The sequence below is a fragment of the Lactuca saligna genome, chromosome 1, assembly GCF_052625555.1.
Source record: "Lactuca saligna cultivar CGN05327 chromosome 1, ASM5262555v1, whole genome shotgun sequence".
Taxonomy (NCBI): Eukaryota; Viridiplantae; Streptophyta; class Magnoliopsida; order Asterales; family Asteraceae; genus Lactuca; species Lactuca saligna.
Window position 1 is genome coordinate 142228358 of NC_136417.1, and position 14554 is coordinate 142242911.

A 14554-nucleotide genomic window follows, 5' to 3' on the forward strand; every position below is an offset into this window, starting at 1 on the left:
TTTGTTCTTAATCAACAAAGTATTACATGAGCGTTGAACTACAAACAAGGTCGAGGTAATTACAATTAAACAAAAGTATTATACTATTTAAGTTTCAAGTGTATGCCAATTATGTTCTGAGTTACAACTGTAATGATCTCAAGGTTTGTGCTATCATTGCTGCGTTGGGAAATTTACTTTGGGTCATAAGTACAGAATTAAAAAAACTAGGTTTGGATGTAGATAGTGCTAAGAACAATGAGGCAAATGAAGATGCATACATTACTAGAGAAACTGTGGAAATAAGAGACAAGGTATAGGCGCATTTGAATCCAGAGAAGTAATTTTCACATTTCTTAACATCTTAATCCACAATTTTACAAGTCCAAATTATGTTTAATAACACTATATTCATATTGTATTTCCTGCCCAAAAAAATACAAAAATACAACACCTTACATGCAGAATTTGTTTGATTTCTGAATATAAGTAGTGATCATCGACTTATATACAATTCATCCCGTATACATACTAACAAATAAAAAGCTATTGCAAACCCTAATTATTCAACCTTCATCACAAACACACTACGATTATACATGAAGAATCCATTTTGAATACCCAATACATAAATATATACCTTTTTGGGTTTTATCCAGAGTATTTTCTTCTCCATCTTCTTTGTTGGCGTGTTTCTGCTCAATAAAGTGAGGAATAAAATTGAAGAAATTAGAAGTAAGTTGCTATTACCTATAAAAAATATTCCTTAAATGAAAATCGACAAGAAATATTTTGCTATTGTGTGTACTTTTCCCTTTAATTATATAGAAGTAATTATTTTCACTTGGCTCATGGTATAAATTTCATTTCATTTATGATAAAAGGTAATTCACAAATAATAAAACCCAAGTAGTAGAATTGGAACAACTTATAATTGGTAGCTAAAACTAGAAAAAGTTAGAAGTTGTTATTATATATAAAGAGTAAATTACGCGAATGGTCCCTATGGTTTAGGGTAATTTGCGCGTTTGGTCCCTACTGTTTTTAGGTAAGACAGGGACCAAGCGCATAGCAAAAACAAACAATAGGGACCAAACACATAATAAAAACAAACTGTAGGAACCTTCCGAGTTAAAAAAATAAGTTAGAGACCAAACGCATAAATTACCCCAAACCATAGGGAACATTCGTGTAATTTACTCTATATATAAAAGAAGTAAACTTCCTAAAACAAATGGACAAGAACCTTTAATAACATATAATTAGGGTTAAATGCTAGAAATAGCACTGATTGTTTATCATAGAATTCTACTTCCATTTCTTCTTATTGCAACATTATACTTTGAAAAAAACTACCCGATAACAACAATGTCATCCAAATAGAAAACGATTTTAAATGCTATAACTAGGTAGATTTTTCAAAGTATAACATCCTGGTAAGAAATTTTTTTGGAAGTACAATGCTACAAATGGGTAGTATTTTCAAAATACATTGTCTTAATAAGAAAAAAAAAAGTGAAAGTACAATTTTGTAACAGAAACAAATGAAAATATGATCCTATAATATACAAAGAAATAAATGTACATTGCTATTTCTTCTATTTCATGCTATATAATTATTTATTTTCACTTGGTTATAATAAGTAAAGAAATTGAAAGTACAATGCTATAATAAGACAAAAAAAATATCAAAAGCACACTTCTGTAACAGAATATATATATATATATATATATATATATATATATATATATATATATATATATATATATATATATATATAGTTGTGCAGCATACCAGGAAGTAAAGATATGGACCAAAGAAGCTACTTCGAACCCCGCCGGGGAGCATTATCAGCCGGCGGCGGCACCACCCTCTGAGCTGGCGGCCGTAGGCGCGGAAGAAACACCGGTGAGCAACACAGGAAAGCGAAAAAAGACATCGTTGTAAACACCACAATACTAATCCACACGAAAATTGTTATCCTCCAAGACCACAAAATCCTTTTGAAAAAGGGAAGTTGCGACTCGAGTTTAAGAAATGCGGTGTATATTTCCGGCAAACCGCCGCCCTTTGCAAATTGTGCCCGTGGTTCCAGCACCACCTTCACGCTGGAAGTTGGGATTTTCCGTTCTGTGTATTCTCTAAATTTGATTTCTACAGTTTGGGATTCCGATGAGTAGCCGGTGATTAAAGGTGCGAGTTTAAAAAACGTCGTTAGAAGGCGAATAGGAGGGCTTTTGAAATGTAGCATGCATAGTTGTGTTGTAGTTGCAAGGAATTTTCCGCTTTCTGAGAGGAAGTCTACCCGTACCTTCAAAGAAAGATTGATTTACAATGGTGAAATTGCAAGAAATATAGCAATGTTAATTCATTTATTATATATTGCAAGAAATATAGCAAGATACTTTCATTTATGTGTGCATTAAAGAATAAATGCATGATACTACATTTCATCATATTACAACAGTGTAGTTCCTAATGTCTACCCAGCTATAGCAGAAGCTTATTAAATACCTGGAAGATCCCAAGATTTCTGTTGTAGTATGATTCTGGCAAGGTTAAAGAGACAGTAGCCTGTAGTTTGTGATCATGAGGTATAATCCGTGATTGAGCAACATCCCCAATTTTTATATTTTCATCACAACCCAAACAAAATGGCTGTTGAGAAGACATTATTGGCACAAAAGCCATGGGAGTATCTTGAGTATAATCAAAATTCAATTGCTCGACTTTATGAAAAGGCACTTCCGTGATGAATTTCATTATTGTGCCACTGATAACAAGCGAGAAAACTACTAAACCAATCAAAATGAAACCAATGAAAACTGACCACAACAATCCCCATCCTATTTGCAGACATAGCTTCCATGTTGATTTTTTTCCTGTGATCCATTGAAACAAAACCCTTTTGACATTACCAAAGCAGAACTTTAATAGAGTTGAAATGTTCCTTATCAGGTAACGTTTTGTAGTCCTCACAATCGCGAAAGGATCGATAAGAAACAGGTAAGATGAATGCAGTAACCATATGGGAAATGTGACAAAGCCAACTAACAAAGTTATTTGAAATGAAATGGCTCTGAGTGTTAATCCTGCTAAGGTTAAAAGTAAATTCGAACCAGAATTCGGTGAATCCACCATAACAGATCCATCACTGACATTTTCATCAGCAGTAACAGTGGTGATTACGCTAGAATTCGAGGAGTTCACACTTGTTGCATCGCCAAATCGCTTCCCAACTCTATCTGAATTAGCACGAACTTTAGTAAGATTCAGTTTGCCATTCAATTTCTCAGTATCCTTCAAATTCCATAACTTGTGCTTCTTTCCCGGAGAAATAATAGATTCATGAACATCAAAATCTACTAAACCATCGGGACTATTTTTAAAAGGAGACAATGGATGTTCTTTCGAACTTTGTCGGGGAATGTGTCGCCGGCGTCGGACACCTGTATGGGAAGGAAATGATTGCGACTCCGGCTTGTGCTTTGATAGGTTTGAAATTGAGTCCCAGCAGTTGTCATCGATCTCAGAAACTGATGAAGAGTTGGATTGGGGGACTGAGTATTCAAACTCAATAGAGTTGGAAGCCTCTACGAGGGGGAATTCTTCAAGGGAATCGCTGAATTTGGTATCCTCTTCTTCGGTGAGACACGATCCTGAGTCTTGTTGTCCCATTGAAAACGGAAAGACAGGGAAACTCAGCTTAGGGTTAGGTGATAACGGAGGAGAGGCAGAGAGGGATTTGGGTAAGATAATTTCTGTGATGTCTGTTCCGTTTTCCCGGTAGAAAACAAAAATCATGTCTTTTTCATTGAAGACGTGTTCCTTACCAGAAAAAATATGTAAGATTATAGTGAAAAGGTTTAATGACAAATAAATTAGACAAAATTGCAAGAATCATCCATACGGTATGTCATAACTAGCATGGATCAAAACGGTTAGAGATAATATTAATGGTCCAAAAGTTTCATTTTTTTTTTTTTTGTAAGTATGTTTGGATCAAAACGGTTAGAGATAATATTAATGGTCCAAAAGTTTCATTTTTTTTTTTTTTTGTAAGTTCGATCCAATTTAGTTTGAATTTTTTTATAAAGACGATTTTGCCCTTATTATTTACTTTTTCATTTTTGTTTTATTACTAGCAATTTAAATACAATTAAAATAAACAAAAATAAATTACCTCTCTCTCTCTCTGGGTTTGTTCTTTAAAACTCAAGAACACGCATAGTTATGAAAAAACATGTACTTTAACTTTTATGGCTTTGTCAAAATACACACACATACACACACTCAAGAACACATAGACACGATCTCTTATAAACACATACACACTCAAGAATACTCCTTGAAATTGTTCCGGAAATGAAAATCAAACACAAAATATGGGTTTGTTCTTGAGTTGTCCCTATATCCTTGGGTTTGTTCTTGAGTTCCAGAAACGATAATAAAAATCATTCAATACTTCCTTAGAGAATTATATGCGCGTTGAAGAACAAAATTTATTTGAATCAAGGATTATATTTAAAAACACACTCAGATCGATGCAATCAACTCTCCTTCTCAAATGGACCAAGGGTGGATCTCAAGTTCGGTTTACCCACACAAATAGAGTGGCGAATCTACCAACACTCCCCCCTACCATCACTGCTTCTTCATCTCTCGTCATGTCTCAAGTTCAGGCTCAGTTCATGGCTTCTCGAGCAACTAACATTGAGGCCAACGACGATGGCCTTGACTTCCGATTTTCTCATCCCTTTATAAACAGGAGGTCTCCCGTTAATGCTTACATCATCACCCATAAACAACTTTACCCTTCAAAATAAGAATCGATGCCTGCACCTTTCTTTCCCTTTCATACAATTTCAAGAACAAAAGTGCTTCTCCAATCGTCGTCGCCTAGCAATCTGTATCCGAAAACCCTAGCAATCAACTGTCGTCGTTATTCCTACTAATGTTAGGGTTTTAAACTGTGAGGTCGTCGGAGAATGATATAGACGAATTGATTGTTTTCTTGTTCATCTAAGTGTGGTTTGCAGAGGCAGAGTGGGGTGATTTCTAATCTTTGATTGAAGTTCACTTAGGGGTTTGTTTCTTTAAGAGCTTTATGGTTGAGGTAGCAGTAGCGATTGATGTTAGGAGGGTGGAGGGGTTGGATCAATAACCACAAGAAAGATCAAATATAAATACACACATCAATTCACACGTCCTTCTAGTCTTCTTGATCTTTCCTCGCTTGAATGGGTCTTCACATCTCTTTTTGATTCTCAAATGGAGTTGAGATTACTAGATGTTTACAGGGGGAGAGAGAGAGAGAGAGAAAGAGTGTGTGTGTGTGAGTGAGTGACAGAGAAAGAAGGTATTTTATTTTGGTTTTATTCTTAAATGTTTTTTAATTGTTGTTAATAAAACAAAAATGAAAAATTAAATAATAAGGGCGAAATTGTCTTTAGAAAAAAGTTTAAACTCGCAAGAAAATGAAACATTTGGACCACTGATACTAGTCCAAACTTTTTTTGCCCAAATACTCTAGTTTTGACACACCATATGGACCATTCTTGCAATTTTGTCAATAATTTTTTTGGATGATTCCAAAGTAAACTGCAAAATTTATATTTAGTCATTGTATTTTGATGTGGTGTATATTAAGATGGTATGTGCGGAATATGAACGATCTAGTGAATCAACATGTAAAATCAAGAACACAAGGAGTAAATAAATTTGTGTAAGCTCATATTAGATCTAGAATGATTATACAAATGGGTTTGTATATAATTTCTCTCTCTAGTCTAACACTCCCAATGGTTCCTTTCATAAAATGAGTGTCACTCACTTCCTTATAAAGGAAAGGAAACTCATTACACACACAAGTGGGTAAAGCCTCATCCAAGCATGACTTTGCACCATAACATTCTCCCCCTCAAAGTTAGGATTGGATGTCACTGCTTTAGTATCCAACGAGCTAGCACGATCAAGTCCAAAATCCCCCTCGAAGTAACACAGGTCTTCAAATCCACAAATGAATATCCGACAAACCCGAGAAGCTTCGAATACCCATCATTCTCTCCCTTTTTATAATCAAAAAATGATTATAAAACCCATTAAGGGTGAGAAGCGCCCGAGGAATGAACAATACAAAACTCCCCCTTGATGTGTACCAAAAATGAATCACCAAAAATCTTGCATGGAAAAACAATCACGAAAAAACCACAAAAAAATTTCCAATTTGTGAAAATATTTTACTTTCGGGTGAAAGTTGCAAGATTTTCCAAAAACCGGGTAGAAATTGTCACTTTCTGAAACTTGCAGGGACCCATTGCGCCAAAAACAGCCAAATATTCGAAATTCTCCCCATTTGCGAAACTGGGTAGAAAATGTAAATTCGCACAAACTACTGGGGCCTGAAATGCACTTTCTTCAATTTCAGCAAAAAACAATCATTTTCAAATTTGGATGAAAACTGCCAAATATTCGAAGTCTCAGAGACCATTTTCGAAAATTCTGCCCTTGATGCACAAATCATAGGAAGCTCCAAAAAAAATTCGAATTTTGGTGAAAAGTGTCAAACATTCGACACTTGAGTTAATTTTCGAAGTGACAAAAATTCGAAGGTTCAGGGGTCAAATTCGAAACTGCCTATTTTCTTTCAATTCATACGAAACTTTGATTCATACGAAGTATTATCCTCGGGTGAAAAGTGACAAACATGCGAAGTGTCAAGAGCTATATACGAAAATTCGTTTTTCCTTCTCTCAATTCATACGAATACAAAGCACACGAATCTTCTCTGGTGAATAGTAACCCTTCGTACAGTAAAAACCTTCCTAAATCATCAGTTAACCATTCGATTTTTTCGTCATCTATTCCCAATCAATCATCGAATCAAAGGCTTCGATCGAGCGACTCCAAAATCATTTCGATTTCCCAGTTCATCAATATCAAAACACTGAGACCCTAAAATCGAATACCCGCATTCTCTTTCAAAATCTATGGCTTCGCACTATCAACGATTCCAAAACCAAATCGTTGACTATCAATTTCAATCAATAGTCCTTCAATTTCTAATCTTCTTCCCCATTCGTTAGCCAAGTCGATATTTGTTCATCTACACACCGTCGACTTTATTCGCTTTTTATCAATAGCAACCCGATCTCAATCATCTTAACGAACCATCGACATTAAAGCAATCTACTCAAAATCAAAATTCCAAAATCAAGTACCAGTTCGAATCCAATTTGTTCGTCAAACCAATACTCCCAATTTGATTATCAGATAAGAAAGTCAGTATAATCGACTTTACAATGTCCATTTATCATTCTTCAGTTAACATCAACCATTCCTAACATCAAATCCTTCTCCTTAGTTATCACAATTTCGAATATCCCTATATTCTCAATTGAAATTCCCAAAACCTTCCTGCTCAGTAGCGAACATCAAAAACAATTTTTCTCAAACTTTCGAAATCAATACAAAAACCAAAATCAACAGCCATTCGCTATTCCCAGTCCAATCTTCTTTCTCAGTCGATACCAATTCATCAAATCACCTCATAAACATCGACTGTGGCTTTTTCACAGTTTGACTTTACAAAGTCAAAGATCAATAAACACCAAATTCATGATTCTATTTCCTGATTTTAGATTAAAAACATGATAAATGAAATGTTCTTCACAAAAAGCTCGTAGATCTTGACCAATTTCAATAAAATCATGGATTCACATATCAACTTATTTCTACAGTCTTGATCATAATCGACTGATAATAACCAAATCATATTCGATCGATTCAGAAGTTTAGAATTACGAATCAATGATCGATTATCAACCATTGCATATGCGAAACAGAATACGCAAGAAAATCATGAATAAAAGTCGAGTCAAAAGCAATTGCGTACAACTGAGTATTCATAAGACAAAGACGAGTTTCAACATTTTTGTATAAATAGGTTTAATAATCATTGGGCTCTTGATGAAAAGTAACGGATTACAAATATTGGATTGGGCTCAATTTTAACGTACAATAACAGATTCGTACATTGTTGGCTTAATAATGGATGAAGCGTATTGGATTCATTCTCACAGATTGGGCTTCGAAAATTAACATGAACAATACTTCGAAAAAAATGGAATTTGATTTTTATTTTTGAACTTTTGATTTAAGAAAAATAATTGGATCAACTATGGGGTTGAAATGAATTAGATCCAATGAGGCAAATCGATCAAAAATTGAAAACTGTAAAGCACGAATCGAAATCATGGATGTTTTGGAACCCATTTGAGAATTTGAGATACCTTTTTGATGAATCGAGTTCCATTTTCAACAAACGAATTGAATTTAGAAGATCTTGGTTCTTTTGTTAGAATGAGAAAGTCTCCAAATCGAACATTGTACCACCCACTTTGCGTGATGTACATCTCGTTCTTCATGTTCTTTGTCGATCCAAGAACATCTTCAAAAGAACCACCAACACTATTGGGTTTTGACTTCAAATTCAATGCGACACTTGGAGATTGTTGCTTTGGAACTTAAATTTGCTTCACGGATTTAGATTTCACAATGATATTTGACGATTTTTGTGAATAAACCCGCTTATTTTTCCGATTAATCTTCTTCTTCTTTTTCTTTCTCATATTTTTGCATCTTGAAGACTTGATTTCATGAACAAACCCACTTTCCACAACTTGAACTTTGTGAGTTTGAATCAAATCTTTTGGAGTTTGATATTTGTGAACTTCTTGAATCACCGGCTTTCGATATGGAATCATTCCTTCAAACGAATCACAAGAACACATAATATCATCGGTTTGAACTCCAATTGAGAAAAAAAACTTTTTCATCTTGAAAATCAACTTGAACTCCTTTTTCTTGAACATCAAGAATATCACATTGACCTCCAATAAGAGAAACATATTTCTTTTTGAACAAATATTTTTCTTCTCCAATCTTTTCTCTACTACGTGTTGTTATGGTCCATGTAATATCAGCCAGCCATTTGGTCTCACAAAGTGGTTGAAATTTCAAGTTTCCATGATCATCCTTCAATCCTCCATAAGAAACCATACACCAACCCATCATATTGATCTTTATTGACTTTGTATTTGATACCTTCAACGATCACAATCCAAGAATTGTAAGGCAAATTCACCATGATTACAAAAACTTGAAGATTTCTAGAGAGATAAAGTGATTTTGAATGGGTTTTCTAGAGAGAGAAAGTAAAAATCACTTGAATTCTAGTGAAGAAAATCGAATTTTGAACATAATCAAAGATGAATTTGATTTCTAGAATCCAAAAACTCTCTAAATCATGAAGATCAATGAACAAAAAGAATCACCAAATCAAGATAGCCATCAAGGATCAATTCTTGATCCAATAAAGACACCCGCTCTGATACCAAATAATGTGGTGTAGATTAAGATGGCATGTGCAGAATATGAACGATCTAGTGAATCAACATGTAAAATCAAGAACACAATGAGTAAATAAATCTATGAAAGCTCATATTAGATCAAGAAAGATTATACAAATGGATTTGTATACAATTTTTCTCTCTAGTCGAACACTCCCAATGGTTCCTTTCATAAAATGAGTGTCATTCACTTCCATTACACATACAAGTGGGTAAAGCCTCATCCAAGCATGACTTTACACCCTAACATATTTTGTTATTATGAATCGATTAATTTTTTATTTTTAGAAAAATGGAAAATTGAGTAATCTATACTCATTTTAGTTTATAGTTACGAAAAAATAACCATTCTTTTAAAAGTAATCATTATGTCCGAAATGGTTATTCTGGACTAGGAAAATAAAAGGTCAAGCCTTGTACTCCAATACTATATATATATATATATATATATATATATATATATATATATATATATATATATATATATATATATATATATATATATATATATATATATATATATATATATATATATATATAGGGACCACACAAAAAAATCCAGAATAAGCAATCATAAAGTGAAATTCCATAGTATGTGCTACCGGCATTTAGAACGGAGTTTTTAGTATAGATTCAACAAACCAGGTAAGTTCTACTCTTTAATATACTAGCGTTTAAGTTTACAAACAATTCAACAAACATCTCTTTCTGATTCTCAAATGGATGCGCAAATCATGCCCGGAATACGAAGAACTAGTCCGGAATATATATATATTTCTCTCAATTTATTTTATTTTTCTCTCTGAGGTGTAACCATATCGTGGTCTGGTCTCAGTTAATTTTAGTTTACTAATTTTTTTTTATGCATTTTTTCTTTGTTTTGTTTTTATTATAGTGATTTATGACCTGAGGATCTAAAACTCCAATAGTTCCACCACTTCAAGATCCAAAATCAGCTTTTCACAAAAGGAAGAACAAGAAAGTTAACAGGTCAACAAACACTTTTCAATTAGACAAAGGATTCGAAAGTTTCAAGAGGATGCTTGATAAGAAGGGAACTGGACACGAGCTAGAAACATCTACTGAAGAAAGTTCAAATGAGGAAGAGATAAAGAATTAGGTAGAAGAGATGACAGATATCATAAGAATGACGATGAGATATTATAAGAAGAGGATACATGAAGAGCATGACCAGGTCTAGATTCACCCGAGATACCAGCTGAAATTTTTTTTGAGCTCAAATGGCATATTCTATCCATGCTTAAAGATATACCTTTCGTCAGAAAAGAGTATGGTGAAGCCTTCAAGCATATTGATGAAGTAAAGTACATTAAAAACTACTTCGATATTCCTAATGTGCCAAAAGAATCTATGTTAGTTATGATACTTCCAACGACATTTACCGGTGAAGCTAAAGTTTGTTTGAAGTCCCTTGCACCCGGAACTATTAACACGTGGGCCAATCTTCGTGATGCTTTTATTGAGAAATTTAGTCCACATTCAAGGATCTCAAAGCTCAAAAAGAAGATTGCTAATTTTCAACAAGAGGTTGGAGAGATATTGTATGAAGCATGGGAGAGATACAAGGGTTTGCTTAGAAGTTGTATGTACTATAATCTTAATGTCCAAAAAAGTGTCCATTTTCTATGATGGAGTAAATGTCATGACTAGACAAATTCTTGACTCCCAAGGATCAATGACGAAGAAGGAGCCGACAACAATTAAGGAAGTGATTGAAGAGTTTGCAAAGCACTCACGTGAGTACCAAAACTCGCAAGATGATGTTACTAAAGGTAAAGGAGATGGAGGGAACAAAACATGGTTGCGGTTCTGGAAAAGTTAGAAAATATGGATGGAAAATGACAAAATTAGATCAATCCATTCATGCCATAAGAGTTGTGTGTGATAATTGTAGTTGGCTACGCTTGACAAAGGATTATAATTGTGGATGAGAATGGGAATAAGAAGGCACAAGTGTTTTAATCTAGTGGTGACAAGTATGATGAAGATTGGAGGAAGCCTAAAAAGGAGTGGTTGCCTTATGAAGAGTATAAGAAGCAAAAAGATAAAAAAAATATAGACAAACTGATCGAGGTTTCTACCAAAAAGAGTAACCACCACCCGAAAAGAAGATGGATTTCGAGTCGTCACTTCATAGGTTTATGGAAGCATCTGAAAAAAGGGATGATGCCACTGATGCTAATGTAAGAAGTCATCAAGATTATATTAAGAATATAGAGACTCAACTTGGGCAACTAACAACAATTTTTAATGAGAGGTTACCACCTAGAAATCAAGACCAAAAATTACAACCTCATGTAATGGCAATCTTCACTGAATGAGAGGTTCATTATGTGCCATTTATGACCCATGAAATAGCTACAATGCAGCCCAAGTTGTATTCGGAAGAAGAAAAGCGTAGATCCAAAAAAGCAAAAGTGGATCGTCTTCTGATGATTCACCATGTTGTGGTCACAGGAGGACAAAAAAATTTCAACTCTTAATTCGTATCAACCTCCTTTGCTATTCCCATCTCAAGCACTCAAGCATTTTTTGGAGCCGGAACAAAAGAATTTTATGTAACAAGTGCTCTCACTCTCAATAAATGCTCCATTCCTCAATTCAATGTCTAAACTTCCAAAGATTCCAAAGATGTTATGAATAATAGGAAGGAGTTGGAAAAGGCATCAACCATAGTGCTTAATGATTTATGGTTAGTTGCAATCATCAATGGATTACCAACCAAGATGAGAGACCTAGGCCAATTAACTTTTGCCTTATGAATTTGGCAACTCTACTTCTATTAATGCTTTAGCCGATTCGGGGGCAAACGTTAATCTTATGCCTTTATCTTTCTACCAAAAGCTCAGATTACCGAAGCTCCAAGACACAAGGATGATAATTCACATGCCAAATCACTCGATCACTTACCCACAAGGAATCATTGAAGACTTGTTAGTGAAGGTGGGCAAGTTTGTTTTTTCGGTTAACTTTGTGGTTCTCGACATGAAAGAAGATGAAGAGCTTCCCATAATTTTAGGAAGACCATTCTTGAGTACTGCAAGAGCTCTTGTTGATATCCATGAATAAAACACACACTTCATGTAGAAGATGAAGCAATTACTTTCAAAATGAGTCCAAAAGTGAGTCATGAAATACCAAAAGATGAAGTGTCAAAGACAGATGATATGGAAGAAGCCTAGATGAGCTAGTTGAAATTGAAAAGATGATGTAAGAAGAGTTGAAGGTTTGGGAAAAGTCCCATGATGGAAAAGTCAAATGTTCTAAACCAAAAGCTTCGGTTCCTATGTTCTAGGTGATCACGTTTACTACACCTAAGGGTTGAGTGGAAGAAGAAGTTGATGAAGTGGAAGAGGACTATTATGAAGAGGTTGAGATAATTGATGAAAACATAGGTGAAGGATTAGAGGAGCCTATAATGGTCACTATGGAGTTAGACGAAGGAGGTCCTAAACAAGTTCCCAAGAAGAGTGCAAAGGATAAAAAGCAAGGTAAAAGGGTGAAGCACATGCATGAGGAAAGTGCCAATAAAAAGAAGAAGGAAAACTCCAAGAAGGCATACAAAAGAAGGGTTCAAGCTTATAAACGCAAGTGGAAAGAGTAAAAGGAGAAAAAGGGATATCCTACTCCCAATCGCGACAACATAGAGTGAGAAGGACTCCAACTCATGACTCCTAAAAAAGAAGCATTTTGCAGGAGGCAACCCGATGTTTTATAGTTTGCATTTTCTTTTACTTTTGATTTCCTTTTTGTTTTTAGTTTTATTTTGGTATTAGTTTTATTTTTAGTTTAACTAAATGATCATGTGTTTCTCTAGTCTTCTGATTTTGTTTTGTAGTGTTAGAACAAATATACGTGAAGCGGTAAAGGAGCTTAATGGATGAAGAGGTCGTGCAATCTTTGAAGATCACAATTGAATACCATGTTTTTTTTACTAAGCACGGGGGGTTCCCATTTGATGAAGAAAAGAATTTTAAAGAATCTTTATAGAAAGGGAATGGTCCTAAGCCATTAAGAAGATTCGATGCATTATTTTAACTGTTGAAGACGATCTGAGAAGACACCACGATATTTCCATCATCACCACGTCGTTGCATTTGAATATATCACAAATGCATCCAACAAAAAAACACAATGCGACATCACCAGACAACGTCATGAGAATTTTAAATTCACTACCATACGACTATTCACTTGACAGCACGTCGTGGCAGAGGTTCAACACACTTTTTGAAGAATGGGTCTTTCATTTATTATGATCCGACATATTTGCATTTACACAAAAAAGAGCCCGGAAGTATTGTTTCCTGCCATTATCTGAGAAGTCCAACCTTTACCACACAAATTTCAGAGTTTGATCTCGCCACTACTATCCCAAGGAGAGTTTGTTCCAATTCTTCCTTTTGAATTTATGTTCTTTGATTGTTTAAGTATGAAATGGGGACACTGCATCAATTAAGTGTGAGTTGGGGGGGGGGGTGAATTTAGGAATACATGCATTTTGATTAAAGATTAAAAGAATAGAGAGGATTAAAATGGATTGTCTTGTGTGATGTTGGTAGCTAAAGCCTTGATATGAAAATAATAAAATATTTTTTTGTCACACCCTACCCAACTGTTGGCGGAAAGAACTGGCAGTGCGATCTAGGGATAATTGGATCTTGGCAACATGTACAATCAAACACACACACACACACACACACACACACACACACACACATATATATATATATATATATATATATATATATATATATTAAATGTTTATTTATTACTGATTTTGAAGGATTACATTATTTTTAGGGACAAACACAACTCTTGAAATAACTGCTAAACTTCAACAGCTTGCTTGCAAACTTCCTTCATACTTGGGAGATATTCTTCTATACTCATATTCCTGAGACTACATGTATTTTGAAAGTCAACATAATGTTGGTGAGTGCACATGAGGTTTTTTTTTTTTTTTTTTTTTTTTTTTTTTTTTTTTTTAATTTTTTAATTCCTTTTAAGAATACTTCTCTTTAGTGAAAACGTTTCTTATTTATTTATACAATCTTCTATATTTTAAGATATCTTTTATGGATCTGAAATGACTATCTTTTCAGGATATCTAACAATCCAACCTAATATAATTAGGATTGTC

At 34.3% G+C, this 14554-nt stretch overlaps 1 protein-coding gene and 1 non-coding gene across 2 annotated transcripts; both read right to left on the reverse strand.

Moving 5' to 3' along the window:
* Positions 1–369: 369 nt before the first annotated feature.
* LOC145044951 (seipin-2-like) lies at positions 370–3810 on the reverse strand. Its single transcript, XM_078993314.1, has 3 exons — positions 2495–3810; positions 1775–2291; positions 370–674 (listed from the first exon to the last, which is right to left on the reverse strand). Exons 1-2 carry the CDS (start codon positions 3782–3784, stop codon positions 1803–1805), a joined length of 1779 nt encoding a protein of 592 aa, XP_078849440.1. The 5' UTR covers positions 3785–3810; the 3' UTR covers positions 370–674; positions 1775–1802.
* Positions 3811–10902: 7092 nt separating this feature from the next.
* LOC145027980 (small nucleolar RNA R71) lies at positions 10903–11009 on the reverse strand. Its single transcript, XR_013675740.1, has one exon. It is a non-coding gene; the product is annotated as a small nucleolar RNA R71 (small nucleolar RNA).
* Between the last annotated feature and the right edge of the window lie 3545 nt (positions 11010–14554).